Source organism: Capsicum annuum, chromosome 2, assembly GCF_002878395.1.
Source record: "Capsicum annuum cultivar UCD-10X-F1 chromosome 2, UCD10Xv1.1, whole genome shotgun sequence".
Lineage (NCBI taxonomy): Eukaryota > Viridiplantae > Streptophyta > Magnoliopsida > Solanales > Solanaceae > Capsicum > Capsicum annuum.
This window is the reverse complement of record NC_061112.1, coordinates 71031817-71055875: the sequence shown is the minus strand read 5'-3', so window position 1 is coordinate 71055875 and position 24059 is coordinate 71031817. Positions and strand designations below refer to the sequence as shown.

Genomic DNA, 24059 nt, shown 5'->3' with positions numbered 1-24059 from the left:
AAGAAGAAGACATTGAAGTAGTGTGATGTTGGATTTGTTGTTGGTGGTGAAGAGAAAAGAATAAGTGGTAATGATGATGGTCGGCTGAAAGCGTATATGTGGAGAAGGTGGGGTGGTTTATTGATGATGATGAAGATGAAAATCTTAAATAGATAATTCAGCTTGTCTCCTTACAAGTTTACTTTTTACTTGAATAATTGTATGGAATGGTTGTTCAGCACTTCTTTCCTTTTCTCCTTTTGGTTGGATTTTTATGATTCCTGTTTTTCCGTACTTACGATGAAGAACGAGTCCGCTTATTTGCTATCGGTGACCTTGTCCTAGAAGTTGTTGCTCGATTACACTTATGAAAAACCCCTCTAGGTGTCGAAACTTTGAGAGCTGAACAGTGGTGGCCATGGACTGGTTGGTCGTTTTTTTGACCGCTTGCTTACTTTTGGTCATTTATGTCATTGGGCACATAAACAATATTTATAGACCATGGGAAGATTGAACAAAACAATCATTTTAGACCTTAAAGAGCTAATTCAACCTAGTAGCAACTGAGAGATGAAATATAGAGAGAATAAAAGTCGTTCCCAGAGGGTGGGGTGGTTTATTGATGAAGAGGATATAATTATTGGAGGATTAATGATTAATTAGGAATTAATTAATGTAAAATATAACTAATAAAAGAAAAAGAAGAAAAGAATGAAAAAAATAAAATTTATCAGATTTCTAACATGGTTGATGTGGTGCTGAAGTGGTGGGCGAGTGTAAAGCACCTTCCACTATGTGACTGGTTGATATGCGTCGGGGTGGAATTAAATTCACTTTTCGATAGTATAGGTGTTTATTAGGTTACTTCAATAGTTTAAGTGTATCTTCGACTTTTCGACTATAGTTTAAGGTGGTTTTGATGACTTTTCCCTTTAAACGGAAGTATATCAATTAACAACTCTAAATCGAATTGAGGGTGAATCAGGATCCTTGCCTTCAAAAATTATTATTTGATCACAAAAAATTTAAATATAACTTTAAATTATATTTAATTTTTAAAAATAGCTAAATTTTTATTTTTATTTCTTTTATATTTACTTTTTAATTAATTTTTTCTTAAAAAAAATCTTAAATTTTTTATTTTCACAAAATAATTTATTTAAATTATATTTCATGTTAAAATATTATTTTATTTATTTTTTAAAAAATATATATTAATTCTAAATATTTACTGCAAAAATCATGACAATATTTCAATTTTAAAAAATTCAAATAAAACAAAATATTTTTTGATACCTACTTGTTTTCTTCATACCTCACTTATGAAATTATATCAAATTTAAGAATAAAATATATATAAAATAATAAATTACTTTTTAACTTTTTAAACTAGATAAATAAAATAAATATTTAAGTGGAGGAACAAATCAAAATAAAAAAAAAATAAAATTATTTGACAACAAAGAAAAAAGAGAGTTTAAACACATATTGTTGGCGCCGTCAAAGAAAGTCAAGTGTTTGGAGAAAGAATTGCGTGTTGTTATGGATAATAAGCTTAGGATTAGTGTAAGAATTAGGACTAAGTTAATCCTCAAAGCCTCCTAACCAACCATTAAATTTCGTAAAGAAAGAAATATAGGGAACGTTGTCTTTTTTTTTTTTTTTCCAACCAACATTTAACGACAACCAAAGAAAAGAACAAAGAGGAGAAAAAAGAAAAAAAATAGGATTGTGTATCCGAGTTGGACTCTCGTTGTTCCACCTCACACACAAGACACCCCCCCTTCCAGGTTACTCCTCTCTTTTCTTTTGCTTCCTTATTTCTAGTTAATTTTGAGTTTACCACAAAAACATAATAAACAGCTGAATTATATATTATGGTTTTGTTTATGCTGTATTATTACCATATGTTGTAATTGTATCCTGAAATTTTCAGTATTGAGTTCTCTTTTAAGTTTAGCCGTTTTGTTTGAAGTATGTCCACGTGGTTAAGCTTCTAAGATCGGTTTGAATATTGTAGAATAAATTTGACAGGGCCCAGAAGTTTCTTTGTAGTTGTTGTTGGGAATTTAGTAACTCAATCGACAAGAGGAAACAATTCTCATAGAGAATTTTACTAGCGGAATAATTGCAAATGGTGGAAACCGTTTCTTGCCTGAAATTCAGATTAGTATGTGTAATTGAACTAGGTGGGGGCTTAAGGGAATTAACTTTTCATAACTTCTGTTAGAAAAATATAAAGATAAATGTGTAGCATTTGTTAGACAGCAGGGTGTGTATGCACCAGCTGAGGTACTGGTAGTGGTATGGACTGTGTACACTTTACTCTCCTCGGACTCCACTTTATAGGAATATTTTGAGTATGTTGTTGTTGTTGGTGGTGGTGGTGGTGGTGGTGGTGGTGTGCATGCATCAGTTTTTAACGAGGGATATATTGCTCTAAATCACAAAGTTGAGGGGTATATTTCCCGTTTTCCCTTTTTCCTTTAATATATAGAAACTTGACATGTATGTTTACTTGTCACATGAGAGAGTAATCATTCAATTATAATTGTGCTTTTAAGGAAGAACACATAATTATGTTTGGGATTTATAGTATGTATATAGTATGTATACTGTCAGTGTTTCACACTGCTAGTGTATTTTAACCTAATATAACATAACATCATGATATTAACATGTCTTATATTTCAAGTTATTTATGGTGTTTACCAATTGTCATCGTTTAGGTAACCTAATAGTTATTTTACAGTGTCAGTATAAATAGAAGTTAAACTTAAGTTGCTCGAACTCGACTGCGGGTGTTCGGTATGGGTGCTGGTCTAGAAGTCAGATCTCCTGGAAGGAGATAAAAGGAAAACGAGTGATAGAAATTTCTAAAACGAGTGATAGAAATTTCTATATATAAGGTATTCCATTTTCTTCAATTTCACTTTAGCTTTTGTTTGATTACAAAAATCATTGAATTTGTCCGGAATGTCCCCGTTGATTTTGGTCAAAGTACCCAATCGGTTGACCAGATCGAGTACGGATCTCATATCCACACTCATGTTGTATCGACACAGGTGTTGCACCTAAAGTGAAAAGTCCTAGCAACTTAAAATTATAACTCCTTTTTTTTATAAATTGAATTAAACTCCTTTGTTTGTGCTTGGTTGAAGTATAACCCAATCGTGAAAATCAAGAGGGGAGGGGGTGTATTGAAAATTTCTATGAGTCGACTATTGACTCCTCACAGTCAACTTGCCTGCGGATCAGTACACTTCACAAAACAGATTAGATTTGCAATAAACAAGCAAGTAAATGACTGAATTTAAAGTAAAAACACAAAGATTTATCCTGGTTCGAAACACCAATGTGGTGCCTACTTCCAGTCCCCTTGGGTTTCAACGTTTTCTTAGATCTTTCAATGTTGGCTTCGAGTACAATGATGAGAAACAAGTTCCGAAGACTTATTTTGTTCTTCAAATCTTGTGACACAGCTTCAGTTTTGTATTACAAAGTTGACTCGATCCTATTCTTTATATAACAATTGTAAACTAAGGATTACAAAGCTTTGTGAACTAAGTTTGAGACACTTTGAGATTTCTCCTTGAGGTTGCGTGTGTGTTAGCCTTTCGTCTTTTCTTTTATAGTCTCCAGTTTCTTCTGTCGTTTCTCTTTGTAAGGAAACCCAAGAGATTTCTTCCCAATCAAGGATTTTGAATTGATTTTTTGATTGAGGGATGGCACCATAAAGTACAGGTATGTCCATACGTGGTGCAACTTCCATATCTATACATGTCCATATCAGATATGTCCATGTAGAGGTTGTGGTCTTCCTTCCTTTTTGCTTTTAAGTCTTTATTGATTTGATATGCCTTGATTTCGGGACTGTGATCCTTCGTCCTTCTATTCTTGTATCGGATTGATTTGTTTTCCATAATCTTTAGATGCCGTAGATCTCCATGATTTGATGCTCTTCCATTTTTGGAGCCGACTCTCTTACTTGCTTCCCTTCTTTGATCCTTCATATCTTTGTGTGAGATATCCTTTCATTATTAGCGATCTTCAAATATCCTGCAAAAGTCCATTCATTAGTTTTGTCATTATTAAAACTTAAGTATAGGGGACTAACAGAAAAGACTTAAGAGTGGAATTAGTTTTATAGGTGAAGAGTGTCTTTGGTTTGCAATAGTAGATAAGAAGGATCTTTAAGCATTTAACACATCATATAAGGGAAGTCATACTTCCCTTAGACGATCACAAGTTCGGCAAAACTCAGTAACTTTAGCCTAGAATCTATATTTGTGCTAAAATTATGCTTGATACGTGTAAATAATCTATTCATAACTCAGTTTCAAAAAAAAGTTGTGGTCCAGAGCCCATAAGTTTTAAATCCTAGATTTACCTTTATATGGAGCTGCAATTACTTTAATTTTTGCATTTTACAACGTATACATTAGGCTGGAAATTTACAACCCTTTACTTTTGTTGTACAAGAAATTAAATTGAATTGAATACAGATCCTCACCCTGTACCCCTCCCTTTCCCCAAAAAGAGGAAAAGGGAAAAATTTGACGAGCAGTTTTCCTACTTTACATTAAGACACGAGCAAACAAAGTAAACCTATTGATATTGCTTACACTGAAAGATTTTGTCCTGCTTGATCTTTATAGAAGAGATGAGAATAGTTTTCTTAACAAATGACATCACTTCGTGCCAAGAATCCATAATTAGAAAGATTAATGAGAAGTACGAACCCATGGTGTACTCAAGAGTCATTCTTATTCTGCGTTAAAAGAGAGAATCTAAGAGTATACAAGATATACTAATCATGGGAGCTTCTTCTCATATTCTTATTGTTAAGTTGCGTTGCTAATTATAAAAGACTAATGAGCTGTCAGTAGATTCTGACAGCAGACTCCATTACAAAGCATTAGCAGCTCAAAATTTCATGTATCCCTTTAATGTTGGGATCTGTGATTCAGACGTAATATTCAACCCTCGTTATCTACTTCTTATTATTATCATTACTAAACTTAGTTCAACATTAAATCAGGTAATTTAGCAGAAAATTCTTTCAGTTTTCGTACTTCATCAAAAAATTCTTTCAATTTTCTTTTATAATACTTAACACGATTATGGACACTGATATTGTCCTGCCATTTTATTTTGTCATGCTCAGTGATCCATGTCTTCTTAAATTAGACTAGAATATATAATGTGCTGTGGATAGGGAAGATAAAGTGGGCAAATTTTGGAAAATGTGGGGCATCTTTCTTTCAAAAATGCAAAGTAAAGTTGCGTACAATACATCCTTGTGGTGGGATCCTTCCTTGGACCCTGCGCATAGCGGGAGCCTTAGGGTACCGGGCTGCCTCTTTTTGAGGCATCTTTCTTTCTTTATTTTTTTTTGGTGCGTGTGTGTGTTTTGAGTAAGAATTTAAGTATTCAACTATTTTAACTGGACAGTGCGTTGCTAATACTTTAGAAGATCAGGTGGACGAGTCATGTTAAGTTGTCCCCGAGTTGAAAATGTGTTGCTATTGCCTTTTATTTGAATATCCAATATTTACTTGCAAGAACAAGAAAATAATTGATGAAACTTTGGTTGTAAGAAAAAAAATACTATGGCTAGATTGGCTCTTTATTGTGCAAATAAATGGGAGAAAGTTCAAAATTCCAATCTGAGATTTGTTTCTGACTGGAGCAGTTAGCAGACATGTTCTTTCTACTTTTGTTTCTTGATTTAGAGGATGCTTGAAAATGCTGCATATAGATCTCTTTTTTTTTTTTTTTTTTGGATATAAACAAGGAAGACCATTCAATTGATTAAAGAAAGTATTGACATCAAGAAAAAATTAGAAAAGTTGTTTGGTGTCAATGTTATGTGCAGGATCGGCTTTTTGTTATTGGCTGCAGTTAGTAAGTCTATGTCGCAAGACTACAGTTGTCTAATTTGATAAGAATCAAAAGAGGAAGAACAAGAAAAAGAGAAGACAAAGGAAAAGGATATGTGGAATATCGAGATTCAAATGGATTTACGAGCAACAAAGGACTTGATACCTTCATCTCTTGATTGAACCCAATCAAACAACAATAACCCCGACTCAATCAAAGACGAGACAACTAAATTGAATCCGCAAAAAGGGAGACCTGATGGTTGATTAAGCAAAAGAAGTTAACACGAGCAATATCGGGAATCCACCCTAATCACTCAACTACAATTAACAACAACTTGATTAATCTACTGCTAGGTTCACCTAGAAACTACAAGCTTAAAAACTCTCAATTCATCAAAAACATCATAAACTAAGGAAGAAAATACTAAGACAACTATTTATAGTTATTGCCGTTGCAAAAATAACCTATTACAAAAATAGCTCAAAAGTGGCTACTTTAGGAAATAACCCACAAGGGCCCTTCTTGATTGACCAATTAGCATCTTGATCACCTATAGCCTTGTTTCTTTATTGCTCCATGGCTTTCTTCAGGCTCCAAGCTATCATCCATATATAGAAGCCATCATAATGTGCCCCACGCTAACCATCCTTGTATCACCCTTGATGTATATGCATCTAGTTTTGTCCGTTTGCAGTCTCCTTGAAGATGCTATTTACATTTTTGTGGTTTATCTTCTTTGGTATAGACAACAGAAAGGATTACATGACCAGCTTCTTTGTAGGTGACAAGAAAAGCCTCGCGGCAACTTTATATTGAATATAATTTGTAAAACATTAATTTCCATTCATGTCAATAACGATGGTTGTTAAGTCCTAAAACTGTATAGTTATTCCACATGATAATGACTAGAGTAACAAATAAAACGGAAGATTTTTAACTTCTATTCTCATTATTTCTCCTACTTCAGGTACGTCTAGCTTTTACTTGAGTACTTAATCTTCTGAAGTAATCAAATAAACGTGGATATTTGACTAGTGATCGACACCTAATGGGGACTGGGGAAGAGAGCACCCCTACAAAGCCTTCGAAAGCTACTTCAACTCAGGTCATTCTCCTTATTCTTTTTCTTCCATACATCTACACGCAATAAGTGCTTATATGGTTTTGGTTTTCTTTTAAACTCTCTGTTTTGTGGCTTGCTGTTCACTAGTTTTCCATTTGTTTGATTTTCAGGAGGCACAATCTACACCTTCATATCCTGATTGGTCTTCTATGCAGGTTGATAATGAATTTCTTTGTGATTAATCATTGTCAGGTTCTACATATCAACAATTCGTCATACAATATGATGATGAATGTTTTAATTCTTAAGCACTAACTTTCCTGGTTAGGCTTATTATGGTGCTGGAGCTGCACCTCCCTTCTTTCCCTCAACTGTTGCTTCTCCTACTCCTCACCCATACATGTGGGGAAGCCAGGTGATTGATTTTTCGTTCCCTAATTTATATTTTTTCTATGGATCATTGCAACTTTTTTACTTTATAAATTATAAATCTCAGAATATTTTCTTAATGTATTTACTCTTTATTGCGTGATATTTCAGCATCCGCTTATGCCTCCTTATGGAGCTCCAGTCCCATATCCTGCTTTATATCCTCCTGCTGGAGTTTATGCTCATCCTAATATGCCCATGGTAATTAATCCTTTTGGTATTTAGTTACTATCAATGAAAGCTGATGAAAAAGAGTCATCCATATATAACTTTTCTGTAAATAAATTTTCTTAAAAGCCTCTATTATATTAATTTATATCGTTTTGGTAGACTCCAAACACACTGCAGACAAATCCAGAATCAGATAATAAGGCACCTGATGGTAAGGACCAGAATACAAGCAAAAAATTGAAGGGAAGTTCAGGCGGCAAGACAGGAGAGAGTGGAAAAGCGGCTTCTGGTTCTGGAAATGATGGTGCCCGAAGAAGGTCTATAGACTCTTATTTAAATCTCTCTTTCCTTCAAATTGTTCTTTTTTGGGGATGTTTTGTTTGTACACCTGACCTACTATATTCTCTTGAATAGTGCTGAAAGCGGAAGTGAAGGTTCATCACATGATAATGATGAAAATGATAACCATGTATGCTTTCTGATTAACTTAACTATGTCATAGCTTACTTAAATATATTGTTTTCATGTCTGTTCCCTATCAATTACTAGTTAAGACTAGACTTTTCTTGTTTTATTATTTTAGGAATTTTCTGCAGACAAGAGTAGAAGCTTTGATCTAATGCTTGCTAATGGTAACTTGTTTCACTCGTCTTCTTGTCGATTATGCCTTCATTTTATTAAATTGGTCTGTTATTTTCAATATTAGGAGCCAATGCTCAGAACAATCCTGCAACAGGGAATCCAGTTGCTATGCCAGCAACTAATCTGAATATTGGGATGGATTTGTGGAATGCACCATCTGCGGGTCCTGGAATGATTAAAATGCGATCAAATCAACCTGGTTTCTCGCCAGCTTCTGGGTTAGGACGTGAATGGATTCAGGTAGTTTTGTTTTCTGTCATTTATTCAATTTTCTGAAACAAATGATGCGCATTTGATCACGCTAATCCGTGTTCTCCAGAGATACTGCCAATTTCTTATCAAATTTAACTTTAAAAAGAAAAAAGATACTTCCACTTCTTCTTTCCAGATGGTTATTAGGGGTATTTGAAGATTGTGTTCAATAAGCCTCATTGTTTCTGGTGTATCTTGACATTCAGAATCATGTTTTCTGAACAACAACAACAACAACAAACCCAGTGTATTCCCACATAGTGAGGTCTGGGGAGGGTAAGATGTACGCAGTCCATACCACTACTTCCGGGGAAGTAGCAAGGCTGTTTTCTGAACAAAACATTAAATTATGTGAAATGAGAGATGTGTTGATAATAAGGTAATACAAGAAAAACCTATTTATTCCTCATCTTACATTTAACCAATGAATGACAATACTAAACATATGATACATATGTACATATTTAATTAAGTCAAAGTAACTATTTAACTAATATGATGGTTCGGGGAAACTACGATATTGCAACTGGGATAAAGAAGATCTAAACCTTGAAAGCGATCTGAAGAGGAGCTTAGGTCTGGTTGGTCCTAAATTAATTGATGGCTAGCTACTGAGCAGAAGTGCTTTCTGTAATCATTATATTGAAACATACACTAGTATTCTGCTGGAGAACTTTCAAGGAAACAATCAGTTCATTCCTAAAAATATTCTCTTAAATTAAATTTAAAAATTTAAACCCGAATAAGGTCTGAAAATTTGGTCACGAGAAACTAAACTTTGTTTCTTATTCCTTATATCAATAATTCTTTCGTTATGGTTCCATATTTTGGCAGCTCTATATGTTTGTGTCTTTCTTATGCTATATTGAGATTCAGAACTGCTATGTATGTAAACTTTGTGGGAATCCAAAGGCATTTTTACACGTCACTGAAATTGATCATTGTTATCATTATTTGTATCTCAATATGTATATTAGACTGTCAATCATGGGACTGTACCCTTGTTATTATCATCACTGTATTTATTTTTGTTGAAAAATACTTTATAACCTTGTTAATAGGATGAGCGTGAACTTAAAAGACTAAAGAGAAAGCAATCTAATCGTGAATCAGCTAGGAGGTCAAGATTACGCAAGCAGGTATGAGTTACTTTTTACAGATAATGTTTCTCTTCCATCTCTTCAACAATTAGGATAGATTATACCACTGTTTTAGGAACCATAAAAATGCTCTTCTGGATTATTTTGGGTCCAGCACTGGGCTTTAGGTCCTCTGTTTGGGTAATGAATTGGTGTATAATATCCATAGCATTTATGAGGTGGGGTGGGGGGGTGGAGCAGAAATGAGAAAAAGAAGGCCTTATAATTCTGTTGAACACCAATAGCCAATGTTATCACGAGCCAAAAGGAAAATTCTAAAAGGAACTGATGGGTCTGACTTATAGAGAAAGAAATTGATGGTCATGCATCTAAATTAAACATTAGAATATCACAGTGTTATATGCAATGGGCTCTGTAAAATTGTAGCATTATTATGTTTTAGACTTACCTTAATCTTGCGCATGATGTGCTCCCTAGCTAATGACAATGTAGTCGGAGAGTTGACGTATACCATGGGTAGCGACTAGCGTTATGATCCAAAATAATAATACCAATGAGATTATACAAAATGATTTTCGATATATGAAGGCTTTATGCAGGGAAACTGGAATGGGGATATGGTGTGTTGAGTGGTGAGAGGTGAGTGAAGTTTACTGGTGATGTATATGAAGAGTAAGTGTGGAAGGGCAGTGCTTTGATAAGTGAAGTTTTGGGTTTAAATCTGGTATAGGTTTGAGAGGAGAAGAAAAAGAAGATATGGGAATTGAATTTGATATGAGTAAAAGAAGAGGAAAAAGAGTTGAAAATAATGGCTGAAAAAAGTAACTAATGAAAATGTCCGGAAGTTCATATTTCTGGGGAAAACACCATCTTTTCTGGCTGAACGCATTCAAATTCTAGTTGGAGACACGTGATCTGTGATGTTTGATAGATACATTTTGCATATACATTCGGTGGTCAATAGGTCTTGTCTCAGGTGACGTGTCTAAATGAAATTTTTTTGCAATTTTAAAGGGTTGTTTATGTATTGACATGTCTGTTTCTTTATGTATCTGTATGTGTGTCCTAATTTATTGAACTTGGGAACAATTAGCTTTGCTCCTGATTTATTGAACTTGGAAACAATTAGCACTTTTTGTTTCTATCATGATATCCAAGTTCAAGTACAAGAATCTAAAAATTAGAGGTACCCAGAAACACAAAAGGAAGAAGGTAAAATCAATGATGGTAGTAATAGCATATATATGAGTGTCGCTGTGATGATTTAATTTCGAAACAACCTCTCTATCTCCATGAGATAAGGGTAAGGTTTGCGCACACTCAACCCTCCTTGACCCACCTGTGAAACTGTACTGGGTATGTTGTTGTTGTACTACTGTGCTGAATCAATTTGTGGCCACAGATGTAGAGTCCCTGCTTCCCAACTCTTGGCATTTGGACAATCTTTTGTTGAAATTGAAAAACGTCTGAATGAAAAGAAAAAGCTGAAGTTGATAAAAAGTATTTGAAAGTTAATAGTTGAATTTGTACATCAATGTCATTTAGAAAAATAAAAGTTGAAGATTTGTGAGTTAAAGTCATTATTTCTCTTGAAATACTCCTCCAACGAGTTTTTCAACTTCAAAATAAAGCAAACATTCAAAATAATTACTAAGAAAACAAGGAAATGACTTGTTCTTGTGGAAAATTGGGAAAGAACATCTGCTTGTAGTTCTTGTGGATTGTAGTTTGTCTAACAGAGTGTGTTCTAAAATGAAAAGCAAGGTTCTTCATAAAATCAACCAAAGGGAAAGACTTGCATTATCGGTGCATACAAGGAGGCAGATGGGTAAATTATAAGCCATCAGAAGTCTTGCCATCTATCTAGAGAATTTCTTCTTAGTGCATTACATGGTTGTGATTTTTTTTTTTTCTTTTAAACACCATCAGTGCATTTCATTCATCTTTCGGAAATGGGTAGAGATGACTTGAGAGAGTTGTCTAAGGTTGATTTGATAGAGGGCGCATATTCTCTTGTTACAAAAGAGATGATGAAAATGCATTTGGTGTGACATTACAAGGGCCAATGTGTCCTGCGGACAGGTATGTCCATCCTATACAAAAAGGATATACTCCCAAAACTAATCCTACACTTGTACATGTGAGCCAAAACTCAGAGAGGCTCAAAGGTGATCTATAATTTCCTTCTGTTGGATATGAGCAGAGCAGGCAGATTGCATTTGTCCATGTTCATGAGTCCTTTGGCTTGAGGTGGTAAATCAATAAAGTAGAAAAATAGTTTTGTATGATTAGAAACATGGCCAAGGAAGACGATTTGTGAGTTACTTGATTCATTTCCCTATAGCAATGCTTCAAAGTGAAACCTGATTGACCCGCAAGTTTTTAAATCTCCTCCACTTCTTTTACAATCCTCCAGGGGATTTTATTACTGATATATACACACTCCACTGAAAGATTGGAAGTTACTTTCAGCCAAAATGTGATGCTGCCCCTTAGTTAAGCACCATTTGATCCCAAAGAGAGGAGCGGAAGCCTTACTGGATCGCTGGTACCAGTGTCAAGAGACAAGTGTGTATGCAGATCAGATGCCCTTAGGATCCCTGATAATCAGAGTATCTAAAAACATGGTTTTGTGTGTGTGTCTGGGGGGGGGGGGGGTCATCCACCTTATTATGATCATTGTCGGAGTCAGAATTTTTACTAAGAGGTTTAAACTATGAAGAAGTAAACACAAGAAGAAGCCAAGAAGATTCAACTTGGCTCCACACCCCGACTATGATGGTCTCCGCAAAAAGGATGGTACTTCTAAGGACTAGAACCATTCGTTCAAATTCAACTTGTGGAACTGCGTATTCACTAGCTGAGATATTGAGGAGGAGATTAGGAATACAGAACCTCCTCACACTGGGACTTCTCAGTTTAAGCTATCCTAAATTATGGTATGCAGCATCACTTTCCTGATGTGAAAAGAAACAAATGGTGACCCAGTGTGAGAGAATTCCTTGCATAGGTTTTGAGTTTAGAACTCATTCTTGTGATTCTGACTGCAAATAATCTCATCTGAGGCAAATTTGACCATAGTCTACAAAACAAGTGGTTGCTTTACTTATTTTCTTGTATTTTGTATGCAAGTAAAAGATATTATCCTTAAAGCATTTGTATCTATCTAACACAGATTATGAGGATGGGGGGTTGGGGGAAGGGGCAGGGTGTGCGGGGCGTGGGGTTGGGGGTGGTTGGTTCTGAGGGAGCGGAGGAGACAATGAAACTTGTTTTCCCTACTTTCATTATGTTAGTCATTTTCTTTATTTTTGAGGATCTTGTTTCCCTAAAGAAAATTTATTGCGAAGTTTTTGAAGAACCAAACACGAGAAAATAGAAAACGTACTGAACACCCCTACTTTTTTTATTTTTTACATTTCTCCACACGCTCTACATTTACCTCACTTTTTAGAAGGTTGTTAAAGGTGGGAATATAGAAGCTTTCGTTTTGGTTCCATTCTCTCTCACGTGAAATGGGATCCCTGCACAGGTTAGAGGAAGTCGGATCGTAACTATGAATGTGATTAAAAATTGGTCTGACGAAATTACTGTGAGCAGACAAGATTGAGCCTAAACCTTTGTATATGAGACCACTTTTATTGTTTGATAGGAACCTATGGTGTTAAATTTTCTGATGGTGTTGTTTTATGCTTATCCTCCGCAGGCTGAGTGTGAAGAGCTACAACATAAGGTAGAGACATTGAGCAATGAGAATCATGGACTCAAAGAGGAGTTGCGTAAGCTCTCTGAGGAATGTGAGAAGCTTACCTCGGAGAATAATTCGATAAAGGTAATATTTACTTCAGCATCTTTACCCTCACCCCCCTATATTCTTGTATGCTCATCTCATTTGCCCTCACTTTAAAGTAAATTCTCAATTATCTATCCTTTTGATTGTAAGTTTTTTATACTGTGCTCCTCGCACAGAATTGTTGGTATTCAAGAATGCTGAGAAAATTTGCTGTTCTTCCTTTTTCTCTTCATGTTGTCTTTTTAAACCGTCTAAGCAATATAAGAAGGATGGAAGTAACTGAATTTTACTGGGACCTGATTCTGAAACAGGACGAACTGACGAGGTTGTGTGGACCAGAGGCTGTGTCCAAACTAGAGAGTAGCTCTAATGCCATGCATCTTCAGTCCAATGTTGAGGAAGCTAACAGTTAAGGACAGGCCATAACAGAGTAGCTGATTTTGGTTAAAAACTTAAAATGCTCACAAATCTCTCACGGTCTGTGAGAAATTTATAGATTTACCGTGCGTTAGAATGAGATATCTATGTTTTCTACTAATGTATGCCCTTTTAACCCTTGTGAGTGTAATTTGTGACATTAATTCGTGGATTTTTGACCCAGTGTTGAATGTGAATCTACGAGACTATGACAACATTGTAAAAGCAACTGAATTACTGGATCATCGACCATTAGGTTTTCTGGTGACTTGTCTTGTATTCGATCTGGCTTGGTTGTATGTTATGTTCCTGTTATGCATGTCCCCAATTGTGGAGAGCTGCACATGTGCAAGTTAGTCCAGCCAGAGGGACACCCACCCCCACCCCCCTACCGCCCCCGCCCCGCAAGGCAATCAACTCTGAATGCATAGAGTTAAGAGGCTCATTTTTAAAGGATCGAGCTGTCAATTATGAAACTTTGTTTACTGGGTTCAAGCTCTAATGACAATGTCTAGGTACAACTCTAGAAGCCCAAAGTATCATTAGTCGTTGCAACACTCTCCAGCACAGCTTGTTCTCTTTTAATACCTTAATAGGAGCTTCAACTTTTTTTACTCTCTTGTTGATTCAAACAAACAACCTTAGGCTTGGTTGACCGGAGTGTTATATATCGTTAAAGAATGAAAAAAAATCAAATCGGTCTACACGATGAATGTATTGAAGACATAAACTTATAAAGATCCCTGTTGAAATAATGACTGTGTTTCCATAATTTAATGGTAATCAGATAGTAATACGTTGATCCTCAATTGATTGTGATTGGTGTTAGACAGCCGAAAAAATAGTTACTAATAAAAAAAAAAAAAAAAGAGGGTCAAATAGGAAAGGACGTTAGGTGAAGGGCCATTGTTTAATAGTTGATGCAAAAAGAATCCCCACTTTGTTAAGGTAAAGCCATGTGACAGCTACCAAAACAAGAATAAACGACAAGAAAAACGGCATAACCTTAGAAGACAGTTAACATATCAAGTCAAATGAAAGTGAGAAATAGCATAGAAACACTGCATCAGATCCTTTCCTTTTTAATGTCAAAGCTCTTTCAAAAATTGGTCCAGGAAACCTCATTCTCTTCATCCTTTCCATCGTATGTCCTATCACTAATAAAACGGCTCGGTCCACCTGCTTTCTTTTTTTCTTTCTTTAGTCATTCATATTCTGAAATCACTCAACCGACCATTTGATTCTTTAAAACTTCTAACTCCATATCGACACTAAAAAGAATAAATCGCGTCCTACCAAGAAATTCTCAATTCCTAGCATTTTCAGCTCCACGTCGAGTAGGTTCACTAAAAGAATAAAGTGTTTCCTACTAAGAGGTTCTCAATTGCCTGTCATTTCAAGCTCTAGGTTTAAATCATTGCCACTTTTAACAATCGTCGGAGATTTTTTCCCTACCCCACACCCAAATACGCATCTTCATCTATATTTGCAGTTGAACTTCTCAAAATCTATGTCACTTCAAGGCTCAAGCCAGATTGTTGGCTAAATTTATTGGTATTTAACTTAGAGCTGGATAGGTCATTCAGTCTCAGCTCTTCCTACCTTGAATTCTTAATGACAAGAAACACTTGTAGGTACCTAATTTAATGGCAACTTATATTTTAACCTTGATCACTTTTTACACTTTTACCAAATATAACTGCTTCCTTTGGAGTAAAGGGTAGAAATTTTTTTACAGAGAGTAAGGGGTTCTATATTACAACAACAAACAAGTTTTTCCCTACACTAAGGGCTTGCCAAATTGTAAACTAACGTTTCATGGTCCTTGGTATCATGAACCTCTTCTCAACTCTTCCCCACAAAATTCTCCACTATCAAATGGTCCTGCTGCAGCAGCCACATCTAGATTACCGCCCATGGATGTTATTAGAGCGGATAATCCAGGTGTTGGGCCACCACCAGCTGCCATCCCCAATCCAAGAAGGTCAAGAGTTGGATGTTTGGGACCGAAAACAGAGGGAGTTCCCAGCATTAATTCCTTTAGACCAGAGCCATCATCACATGGCAATCCAAGCCCAAGGCCTGCAGCCACTGTCGCACCATCGGTGTCAATTTGTCTCCCACTCCATTCATGTTGCCCACTAGATGATGAAGAAGAAGATAATATCCCAAGACCCCTCAACAATGATGAGTTTGTCGACGTTGCACCCATCAGAGCAGCTTTCTGCAGTAAAGCGGTTGCAGACATGGCTGGTTGTGGTGCTGCAGCATACTGCATTCCCTCTTGCCCAGTTGGTCCAAAGACTGATGAACCATAATTCATTGCAAGGCAGAGAGATATTGGCTCCATAGATGATGGTGGTTCTATATCCGGTGGCGGTGCAGGAGCCACAGACTGAAACCAATCTGTAAAATGAGGTGCTTGAGACGGCAAACTTCCTGAAGCTGTTGAAGAAGCAAATAAACTAGCAAAAGAGCTGCAGCTGGCACTTCCATTACTGTTCGAGCTACTACTGCTGCTACCGATTCCATTCAAGCTTGAAAAATTGCTGCTGCTGCTGGTACTTCTGTTACAGCTCAAGCTACTGCTGCTGCTACAGAATCCAGTTGAACTTGCAAAAATGCTGCTGCTGGGGGTACTCCCATTACTACTCAAGCTCCTACTACTGCTAGATATCCCAGTCAAGCTTGGAAAAACGCTGATGCTGCCGGTACTTACATTACTGCTCAGGCTCCTACTACTGCTACATATTCCAGTCAAGCTAGGAAAAATACTGATGCTGCTGGTACTTACATTACTGCTAGAGCTCCTATTACTGCTACATACTCCAGTCAAGCTTGGAAAAACACTGATGCTGCTGGTACTTCCATTACTGCTCGAGCTCCTAGTGCTGCTACAGATTCCAGTCAAGCTTGGAAAAATGCTGCTGCTGCTGGTACTTCCTTTACTGCTTGAGCTCATGCTGCTGTTGCTGCATATTCCAGTCAAGCTTGCAAGACGGTTGATGTTGGTACATCCGATGCTTGAGCTACTCCTGCAGATGCCAGACAAACTCGATTTCGCTTTTGTTTCTTCCATAAACTGTTTGGTAATAGTTCCATCGGAATTTGTGCGTGGACTCTCCACCAACTCTGCCAAATTTTAACAATTTTAGTAAGACAGAAAGAAGCACTCATATAAAGCAGGAGGGAAAGTTAAGCTTTTGATATAAAAGATCTGTAGAAAGAAGAGAATGAGGATGTGATATCCTTTTGATAACGCATGTTAGACTTCTTTAGTCTTGCTATGTTTCCTTTACTTTACTCAAAGTTATCTCAGATGAAAATGTTACTATCCTATTATTTTGATTGATCTCTTTTTGCCTATATTAACATACTTCTGTTTCTCCAATTCTAACTTTGTTTAGGTAAAGCATCACTTAGGTGCTTGGACATGACTGGTTCGAGATTTGAAGAAAAGTAGTATTTGAAGTTAAAGTTGAAAAAGAGTATTTGGAAACTGAATTTTAGTGAGTGAAAGCTCGAAAAAAGACTCCTAAAACCTGTTTTTCAAGTTAGAGGTTGAAATTGGTCAGATACTCAGATTGATTAACAAACACTTATTTGACATAGTCTAATGAGAAATACAGATAACAAGAAGGATTAATACATGGCAAAAGTTACAGATAAAAATATCATTAAATGAAAAAATTAGCAACACTCCTCTCTACTTCTTCGGAGGTAGTGGTATGGACTGCGTACATTCTACCCTCCCCAGACCCCACTAAGTGGGAATATACTGGGTTTGTTGTTGTTGTTGTTGTTGTTGCTGTTGACAAAATTAGCAACACTCCAACACAAAGAAAGAACAAAGCCTCTTTTCCATTCTCAACAAACACATATCAGCTGAACTACAACTCCAAATTTTCGACATTGTAAGATAGAACTTGAAAATGTACCTGAATTCTGGATGGGACAATCAGAAGACACTACAGCAGTTGATGGAGTAACAGGAGGCAGTAGAGACTCCGGGGCAGCTGGTGAAGGAACAGCTGGCGGCTCTGAGGATGGTGGGGGTGTAGGAGGTGTTGATGGTGACGGTGTTGATGAAACAACAGCTTGAACCTTATGGTCCTCATCAGAAATAGGAGTTGTGACTGCATCCTGTGCTTTCTCCCTGTCTTTTGCTAAAACATCACAAAATGCCCTATGTGTGATAAAGCTATCCCTCCTATATATCATTAACAAGGATATCAGCTTTACAATAAAGAGAGATTAACAATTATAAAAGGGCATCAAGAATGGACCTTGAAAACATAGTCCCACAATCACATTTATACTGTTTAGTTCCACAAATCTTCAAATGAGCCTTCAAATCAGACTGAACTGCATAATTCTTCGAACACTTATCACATTTCCACTTCTTTTCACCGTGTTTCCTGCAGAAATGCTTCTTGATCCCAGTCAAATCGCCCAATGCTCGCGAAGGATCATGGTGAACACACGTAGGTTCAGGGCAAACATACACTCTCTTTCTCACCTCATTGCTTTCTCTCTGCCTTAACTTCCAAGGCAGATTGTGACCCCTTCTATGAAGTTGCAAATTCTGGTCTCTCTGAAACCCTTTGTTGCAAATTTCACACACAAATCGGTTCGTTGCCAATAGAGTTTTCGGTGACAAAGCTATAACTTCCGCATTAGGATCTATCAAAGGATAATAGAGAAGTCCAAAACATCAATTAACATAACCTATCCCTAACTAGTTTGAAATTGAAGCATAATAGTCGTATTGATTAGAAATTTCAAAAATTTACCTGGCATTCCAGGGAGATTCCTCTTTTTCTTTCCTCCTTCCTTACAATGAGCTGCCTGATCACCCGAAGACGATACACTCACTTCACCTGACCCCACACAATCGTTCATGGCGGGTGAAACAAAATTATTCTTCTAGGTTTTATCAAGTGCTTAAAATGTAAAAAAATCTACTTAACAAACTTGTTCGCGAATCTAACTATCAATATTGCTTCTTAATCCTCGCACCCAAATTTATGATTGTTTTCAAAACAAGCTCTAATTACAAGCAAATTCGCAACTACCCATGTTACAAAAAACAGCTCAAATGTACTTAACGAAAAAAACCCAAATACCAAAATTTTCAACAACGCAATATAATCACAACACAAGAGAAGATAAATAAAGAATTTCCAAATTACTGAAAATTGTGAGTTTCCGAATAAGATTCAGAGGTAGCTGAAATAGGAGTTCTATAGAATAATTTTTTGATATAGATAATGAAACTGCGGATCGGAGGAAGCAGAAATGGGGTTTAAGGTGGTCGGCGGAGAGAGAAAGAAAAAATGGTGAATAGAGACTTGTATGTTACTACTACTTACTAGTAGTAGTGTCTTCACATTACAACTTTTTGACAACATGGGGATATAGACAGTATTATTTTTACAATGTGCTTTCGTGTCTCATTTCATACCATCGTCTTTGGCTAAGGACAAGCTGCATCTTCATTTTATAAGTAATAATATAATTAATTACCCACGCGATACGTGGATAATATTAAATTATTTTTTTAAAACTTTTTATTATGGAATGTCATGTTTCAATTTTACGATTATCTGAGATAAAATCAGACAATCATAAATTGCATATAATTAAATTAAATATAGAAAAGTTGTGAAATAAAACAATATTTAAAAGAAAGAAGAAGAAGAATATCAAACAAAAATTTTGAAAATTTAAGCTTGCCAACTATACCAACAAAACTGAAAACTCTACTCTGCACTTATCTTTTATTTTCTTTCTTTCGGTCTTCTTTATCTCTTCTGCAAGTCAACAACAACAACAAAATTATCATTAAAAATTAGAATAAACTCTCAAGAAGATTTCTTCATAAATTAAACAATAAAAATTGTATTAATTCGAAGTCCGTTTACCTGTAAATCCTTTGCTTACCAAAGTTTCAATTATGATCGATTTTTTTTTCTTATCTTCTTGAAATGTGTTACCATTTGAAGTAAGAGGCGAATGGATGTAGACTTGTTCCTTTTCGTTTACAATAATAGAGAAAGTTGAAGATGAAGAAATCATAACCTACCTGCATATAAAAAAGAAGAATGTTAAATCAAAAATAATTTTTAAAATAATTTTTTTAAAGAATGTAGTAAACAAATTCACCAATAAAACTTATGATGTAGAAGCATATATAAAAGAGGCTAAGAACATAGAATCCAATTCCAATTCAAATTTCATTCAAAATTCAAATTTCAAATATCATATTAATCATATTAATTTGTTAAAAAAAAGTTAGTTTGTTATTATTCTATTTTATCCTTATTTTTCTAAATGTGATATATATTTACCTAATAATGTATATATTTGAACTGAGATAATAATTTGAAACCAATGAGATTATTATTATTATTATTGTTGTTGTTGTTGTTATATTTTATCTTTCATTTAAAATTTGATCAAATGTATTAAAATATAATACATAACTACTACCGCTTTTACTACTATTAGTGTATATATATACGTACTACTATTTTATTATTATATTATACTATTGTTATTATTATACTATGAATTCAAAAATAATCTACTACTAACAACTACTATTATATAAGTATTACTACTAGTACTACTAGTACTATATTATTATTATTATTATTATTATTATTATTATTATTATTATTATTATTATTATTAAATAGTTAGAGTTTATTTAGGACTCTTTAACTATAGATTTCTAGTTTAAAGTTAATGAGAATCTTTTTTTTTTTAAATTTAAAAATCCTAATATTTTAAAATTTCTATATTATTTTTTATCATTTAAATTCAAATTTAAATTCAAATTTATCTTTTTTTCAACTTTAAAATAATTGCAAGTAAGGATAAGTTTATACACCACAACTATATTTTATTTTTATTTATCAATAATAATAATAGTAATAGTAATAATAGTAATAAAATATGCTTCGTCCTATGCGTTATAATTATAGAAGTATATATAGGACAAGTTAAGTAATAATAGTAATAAACGCCTACTAAGTAAAAATTAAAATTTCTATAAATATCAAATCGATACAATTCAAACCTACCTACTATTAACACAGACGGATTCAAAATTTCGAACTTCATAAATTCAGGATATTACTGAACTGAACTCACTAATCATTTAAGTTACTGGTTTTGTAAATTTAATATTCAGGATATTGAACACATATAAGAGTTCAGATCAAAGCAATTGAGAGTAAATTAGATATGAATTTAGGCTTTAAATTGAATATATTTACTTAAAATTTTTGGTACTGAATTTATTACTTAAAATGTTAAAATTATAAGTTCAACTCTAATATTTATTAAAAAATTTAATAAATTAACATATATATATATATATATATATATATTATATATATGTTGAATCCTGCTCTAAATCCCTAATGCACAGCTACAATTTAGTGAGAAATTAAAGGCGTATTATAAATTACCTCTTGAAGGAAGTTGGGGCTTTGGCCCTGATTATGGACATCAGAAGGTGCGTTTGAGCTATCTTTTCTCATCTGCAATTGGGTAAAAATAGAACTTTAGTTTAAATATGGATCAATTTTTAGTAATTATTTTCAATAGATAGAGTACTAATTAATTAATGATTACCTGAGCTTGGCCACTGCTAGAAAGGTTGTCATTACCGTGGCTTGCCATGTTATCTTAACTGTATATATCAGTATATAAAAGAGATTAATGAGGTAGAATTCTATTTCAATTCAACTACTTATTTAAATTTAAATTCAAATGTAAGTTAAATATTCTTCCTTATCCTTATTTTATTTTTTTTGCAAATTTAACATGCTTATCTTAAATATATATTTCAATTAAGAGAAATATTTGAAATCAATAATATTAATCAATATCTTTTATAATAAATACTAGCAAAATTAAAAAAATATTTCTCTTCCTTCTCCTTTAAAATGTAATATTATTATTTCTTATTATAAATACTTCTTCAACGTACAACAACTCCTAATGAGAAGTACTTTTTAATTGTTTCCAGTTCTTATCTTTTATTTAATTATTATTTTTCCACCACTATTACTACATACAATAAAATCAAATTAATATGTTTTGTCCCTTCGAGTTGTTTTATAAATTATTCACAAATTTTGTATCTTTTAATTTTTATTTTTATAGAATATATTAAAATATATTTGTATAGACCACCTACTACTATTACTACTACTACTATTACTATTATTATTATTATTATTATTAGATTAATATTTATCTTTAATTTAATATTTAAATATATTTCAAATAATATTTGTAAAGGGTAAGTTTATGAAATAGCAAGAGTTTGTTAGAACTATTTAATTTTAGGTTCATAGTTTAAAATAAATGAATTTCTTTCTTCTTCTAAAACCTTAATATTGTTAAGTTTAATATTTAATATTCTTTAATTCAAAAACTTTAAATACTACTACTACTACTCCTATTACTGTTTCTATTATATGTATTGTCACTACTACTATTTACTTATTATTATTATTATTATTATTATTATTATTATTATTATTATTATTATTCGCACTACTACTATTAATTTTACTGTTACTATTTATTATTAATATTATTATTATATTTTTAAATTTTATTTAATATTTATATAAATTATATTTAGATAATTTTATAATATTTATTTGAATTTTTAAAGAGATAAAATGAAAGAGTAAAAGTTCATTCAAAACTCTTCAACCATAAATTTCTATTTTTAAGCCAATGAAATCTTTTTTTAATTAAAGAATAATATATTTTCAAATTCAAATATTTTAAATTTTTTAATACATTATTATTACAATATTATTTAGTTATGTCCTAAAAATTGTCACGTGGCTATTTTAATAGCTTGACACGTGGCATCTTTTCTTGATATTGTTTTGCTTTTATATAGAGAGATTTACTTATTATTATTATTACACTACTACTACTAATTTTACTGTTATTATTTATTATTAATATTATTATTATATTTTTAACTTTTATTTAATATTCACATAAATAATATTTAGATAATTTTATAATATTTATTTGAATTTTTAAAGAGATAAAATGAAAGAGTAAAAGTTCATTCAAAACTCTTCAAACATGAATTTCTATTTTTAAGCTAATGAAATTTTTTTTTAATTAAAGAATAATATATTTTCAAATTTAAATATTTTAAATTTTTTAATACATTATTATTAAAACATTATTAAGTTATGTCCTAAAAATTGCCACGTGGCTATTTTAATAGCTTGACACGTGACATCTTGTCTTGATATTGTTTTACTTTTATATATATATAGATTAGTATTATATATACTAGAGGAGCATGACCCGTGTCAGCAAGGGCCCAACATTAAGATATTTATTTATCTTTTCAATCTTGATATATTTAAATATATTTCTTTAATAAAAGGATTGCATATGTTTTCTAGGATTCATCCGGAATCTAGCATGAGTTCAACATATGTTATTTAATACATATTTAGATAATTTAAGTTGTTAACTATTGTAATTTATAATATTTTTTATGTAATTTTCAAATTAACATATGTTACTTTTATGTAATAATTTAAGTTTTTAATTATTGTGATTTATAATACTTTTCTTCTATTCCAATTTTAGCGACACTAATATAATTTTAAGAGTCGACCAAATATTTTATATCTTTTAAATTTTTAAGTTGTTAATTATTGTGATTTCTAGTATTTTTCATGTAATTTTTTTGAAATATATAAGATATTAAATTGTTTTTAGATATTTTAAGTTGTTAACTATTGTAATTTATAATACTTTTTATGTAATTTTTGAATAATATATGTTACTCTCCTTGTCCAGAGTTTTGTGTCAATAATAGCCAATTATATTTTTTTAAAATAATTTAAATTTTTGATCATTGTGATTTATAATATTTTTCTATTTCAACTTATGTGGCACAATGCTTAAATGACCATAATAATTAATTAGGGGTGATATAGTAAAATGTAATTATTATTATTTATTATTTTTATTATGTGTATGTGTTGATTCAAGAAGAATTTGGAAATATTTAGAAATGTGTTGAATATTACAAATGTTAATAATCCATTTGGTACTTCTTGATTTATGTACATTTATCTCTTGTGTGTTTTTACTCTTTTGCCCTTTGATTATATGTAGTAATCTTTATTTTTAAAAAAAATATCATGAAATTTTTTTTTCATAGCATATATATATAGAGTAAAATCGTGGATTCAATATTATTAATTTTTCAATACAGAACTGACTTATAATAATTAATTGCGGGTGATACATTAAAATC

General features: G+C 33.1%; 2 protein-coding genes across 6 annotated transcripts; one reads left to right on the top strand and one right to left on the bottom strand.

The window, feature by feature from the left end:
* Positions 1-1469: 1469 nt before the first annotated feature.
* On the top strand, positions 1470-14000 carry LOC107858501 (G-box-binding factor 1). 5 transcript variants are annotated; one of them, XM_047406338.1, is made up of 13 exons: positions 1561-1769; positions 2732-2888; positions 6833-6970; positions 7099-7143; positions 7257-7343; positions 7469-7558; positions 7688-7845; positions 7943-7997; positions 8112-8160; positions 8235-8410; positions 9484-9561; positions 13229-13354; positions 13627-14000. In XM_047406338.1, exons 3-13 carry the CDS (start codon positions 6914-6916, stop codon positions 13726-13728), a joined length of 1023 nt encoding a protein of 340 aa, XP_047262294.1. In that variant the 5' UTR covers positions 1561-1769; positions 2732-2888; positions 6833-6913; the 3' UTR covers positions 13729-14000. The 5 variants fall into 5 exon arrangements, with proteins under 5 accessions (XP_016558664.1, XP_016558667.1, XP_047262294.1 ...); XM_016703178.2 differs by lacking the exon at positions 2732-2888 and having other exon boundaries at positions 1470-1769; XM_016703181.2 differs by lacking the exon at positions 2732-2888 and having other exon boundaries at positions 1542-1769; positions 8265-8410.
* A 1413-nt stretch (positions 14001-15413) lies between these two features.
* Positions 15414-19300, bottom strand: LOC107858502 (zinc finger protein GAI-ASSOCIATED FACTOR 1). Its single transcript, XM_016703182.2, has 4 exons — positions 18526-19300; positions 18019-18415; positions 17671-17942; positions 15414-16864 (listed from the first exon to the last, which is right to left on the bottom strand). The coding sequence occupies exons 1-4, from the start codon at positions 18632-18634 to the stop codon at positions 15564-15566; spliced, it is 2079 nt and encodes a 692-aa protein (XP_016558668.1). The 5' UTR covers positions 18635-19300; the 3' UTR covers positions 15414-15563.
* Between the last annotated feature and the right edge of the window lie 4759 nt (positions 19301-24059).

Excerpts from the sequence above, each read along its gene's own strand:
- LOC107858501 (XM_016703178.2), top strand. The coding sequence starts at position 6,914 with ATGGGGACTGGGGAAGAGAGCACCCCTACAAAGCCTTCGAAAGCTACT. Across the intron at positions 7,144-7,256 it reads CTGATTGGTCTTCTATGCAG|GCTTATTATGGTGCTGGAGC; the intron begins GTTGATAATGAA and ends TTTCCTGGTTAG. Across the intron at positions 8,161-8,234 it reads TGATCTAATGCTTGCTAATG|GAGCCAATGCTCAGAACAAT; the intron begins GTAACTTGTTTC and ends TTTCAATATTAG.
- LOC107858502 (XM_016703182.2), bottom strand. The coding sequence starts at position 18,634 with ATGAACGATTGTGTGGGGTCAGGTGAAGTGAGTGTATCGTCTTCGGGT. Across the intron at positions 18,416-18,525 it reads GAATCTCCCTGGAATGCCAG|ATCCTAATGCGGAAGTTATA; the intron begins GTAAATTTTTGA and ends ATCCTTTGATAG. Across the intron at positions 16,865-17,670 it reads TTGTCCCATCCAGAATTCAG|AGTTGGTGGAGAGTCCACGC; the intron begins GTACATTTTCAA and ends AAAATTTGGCAG.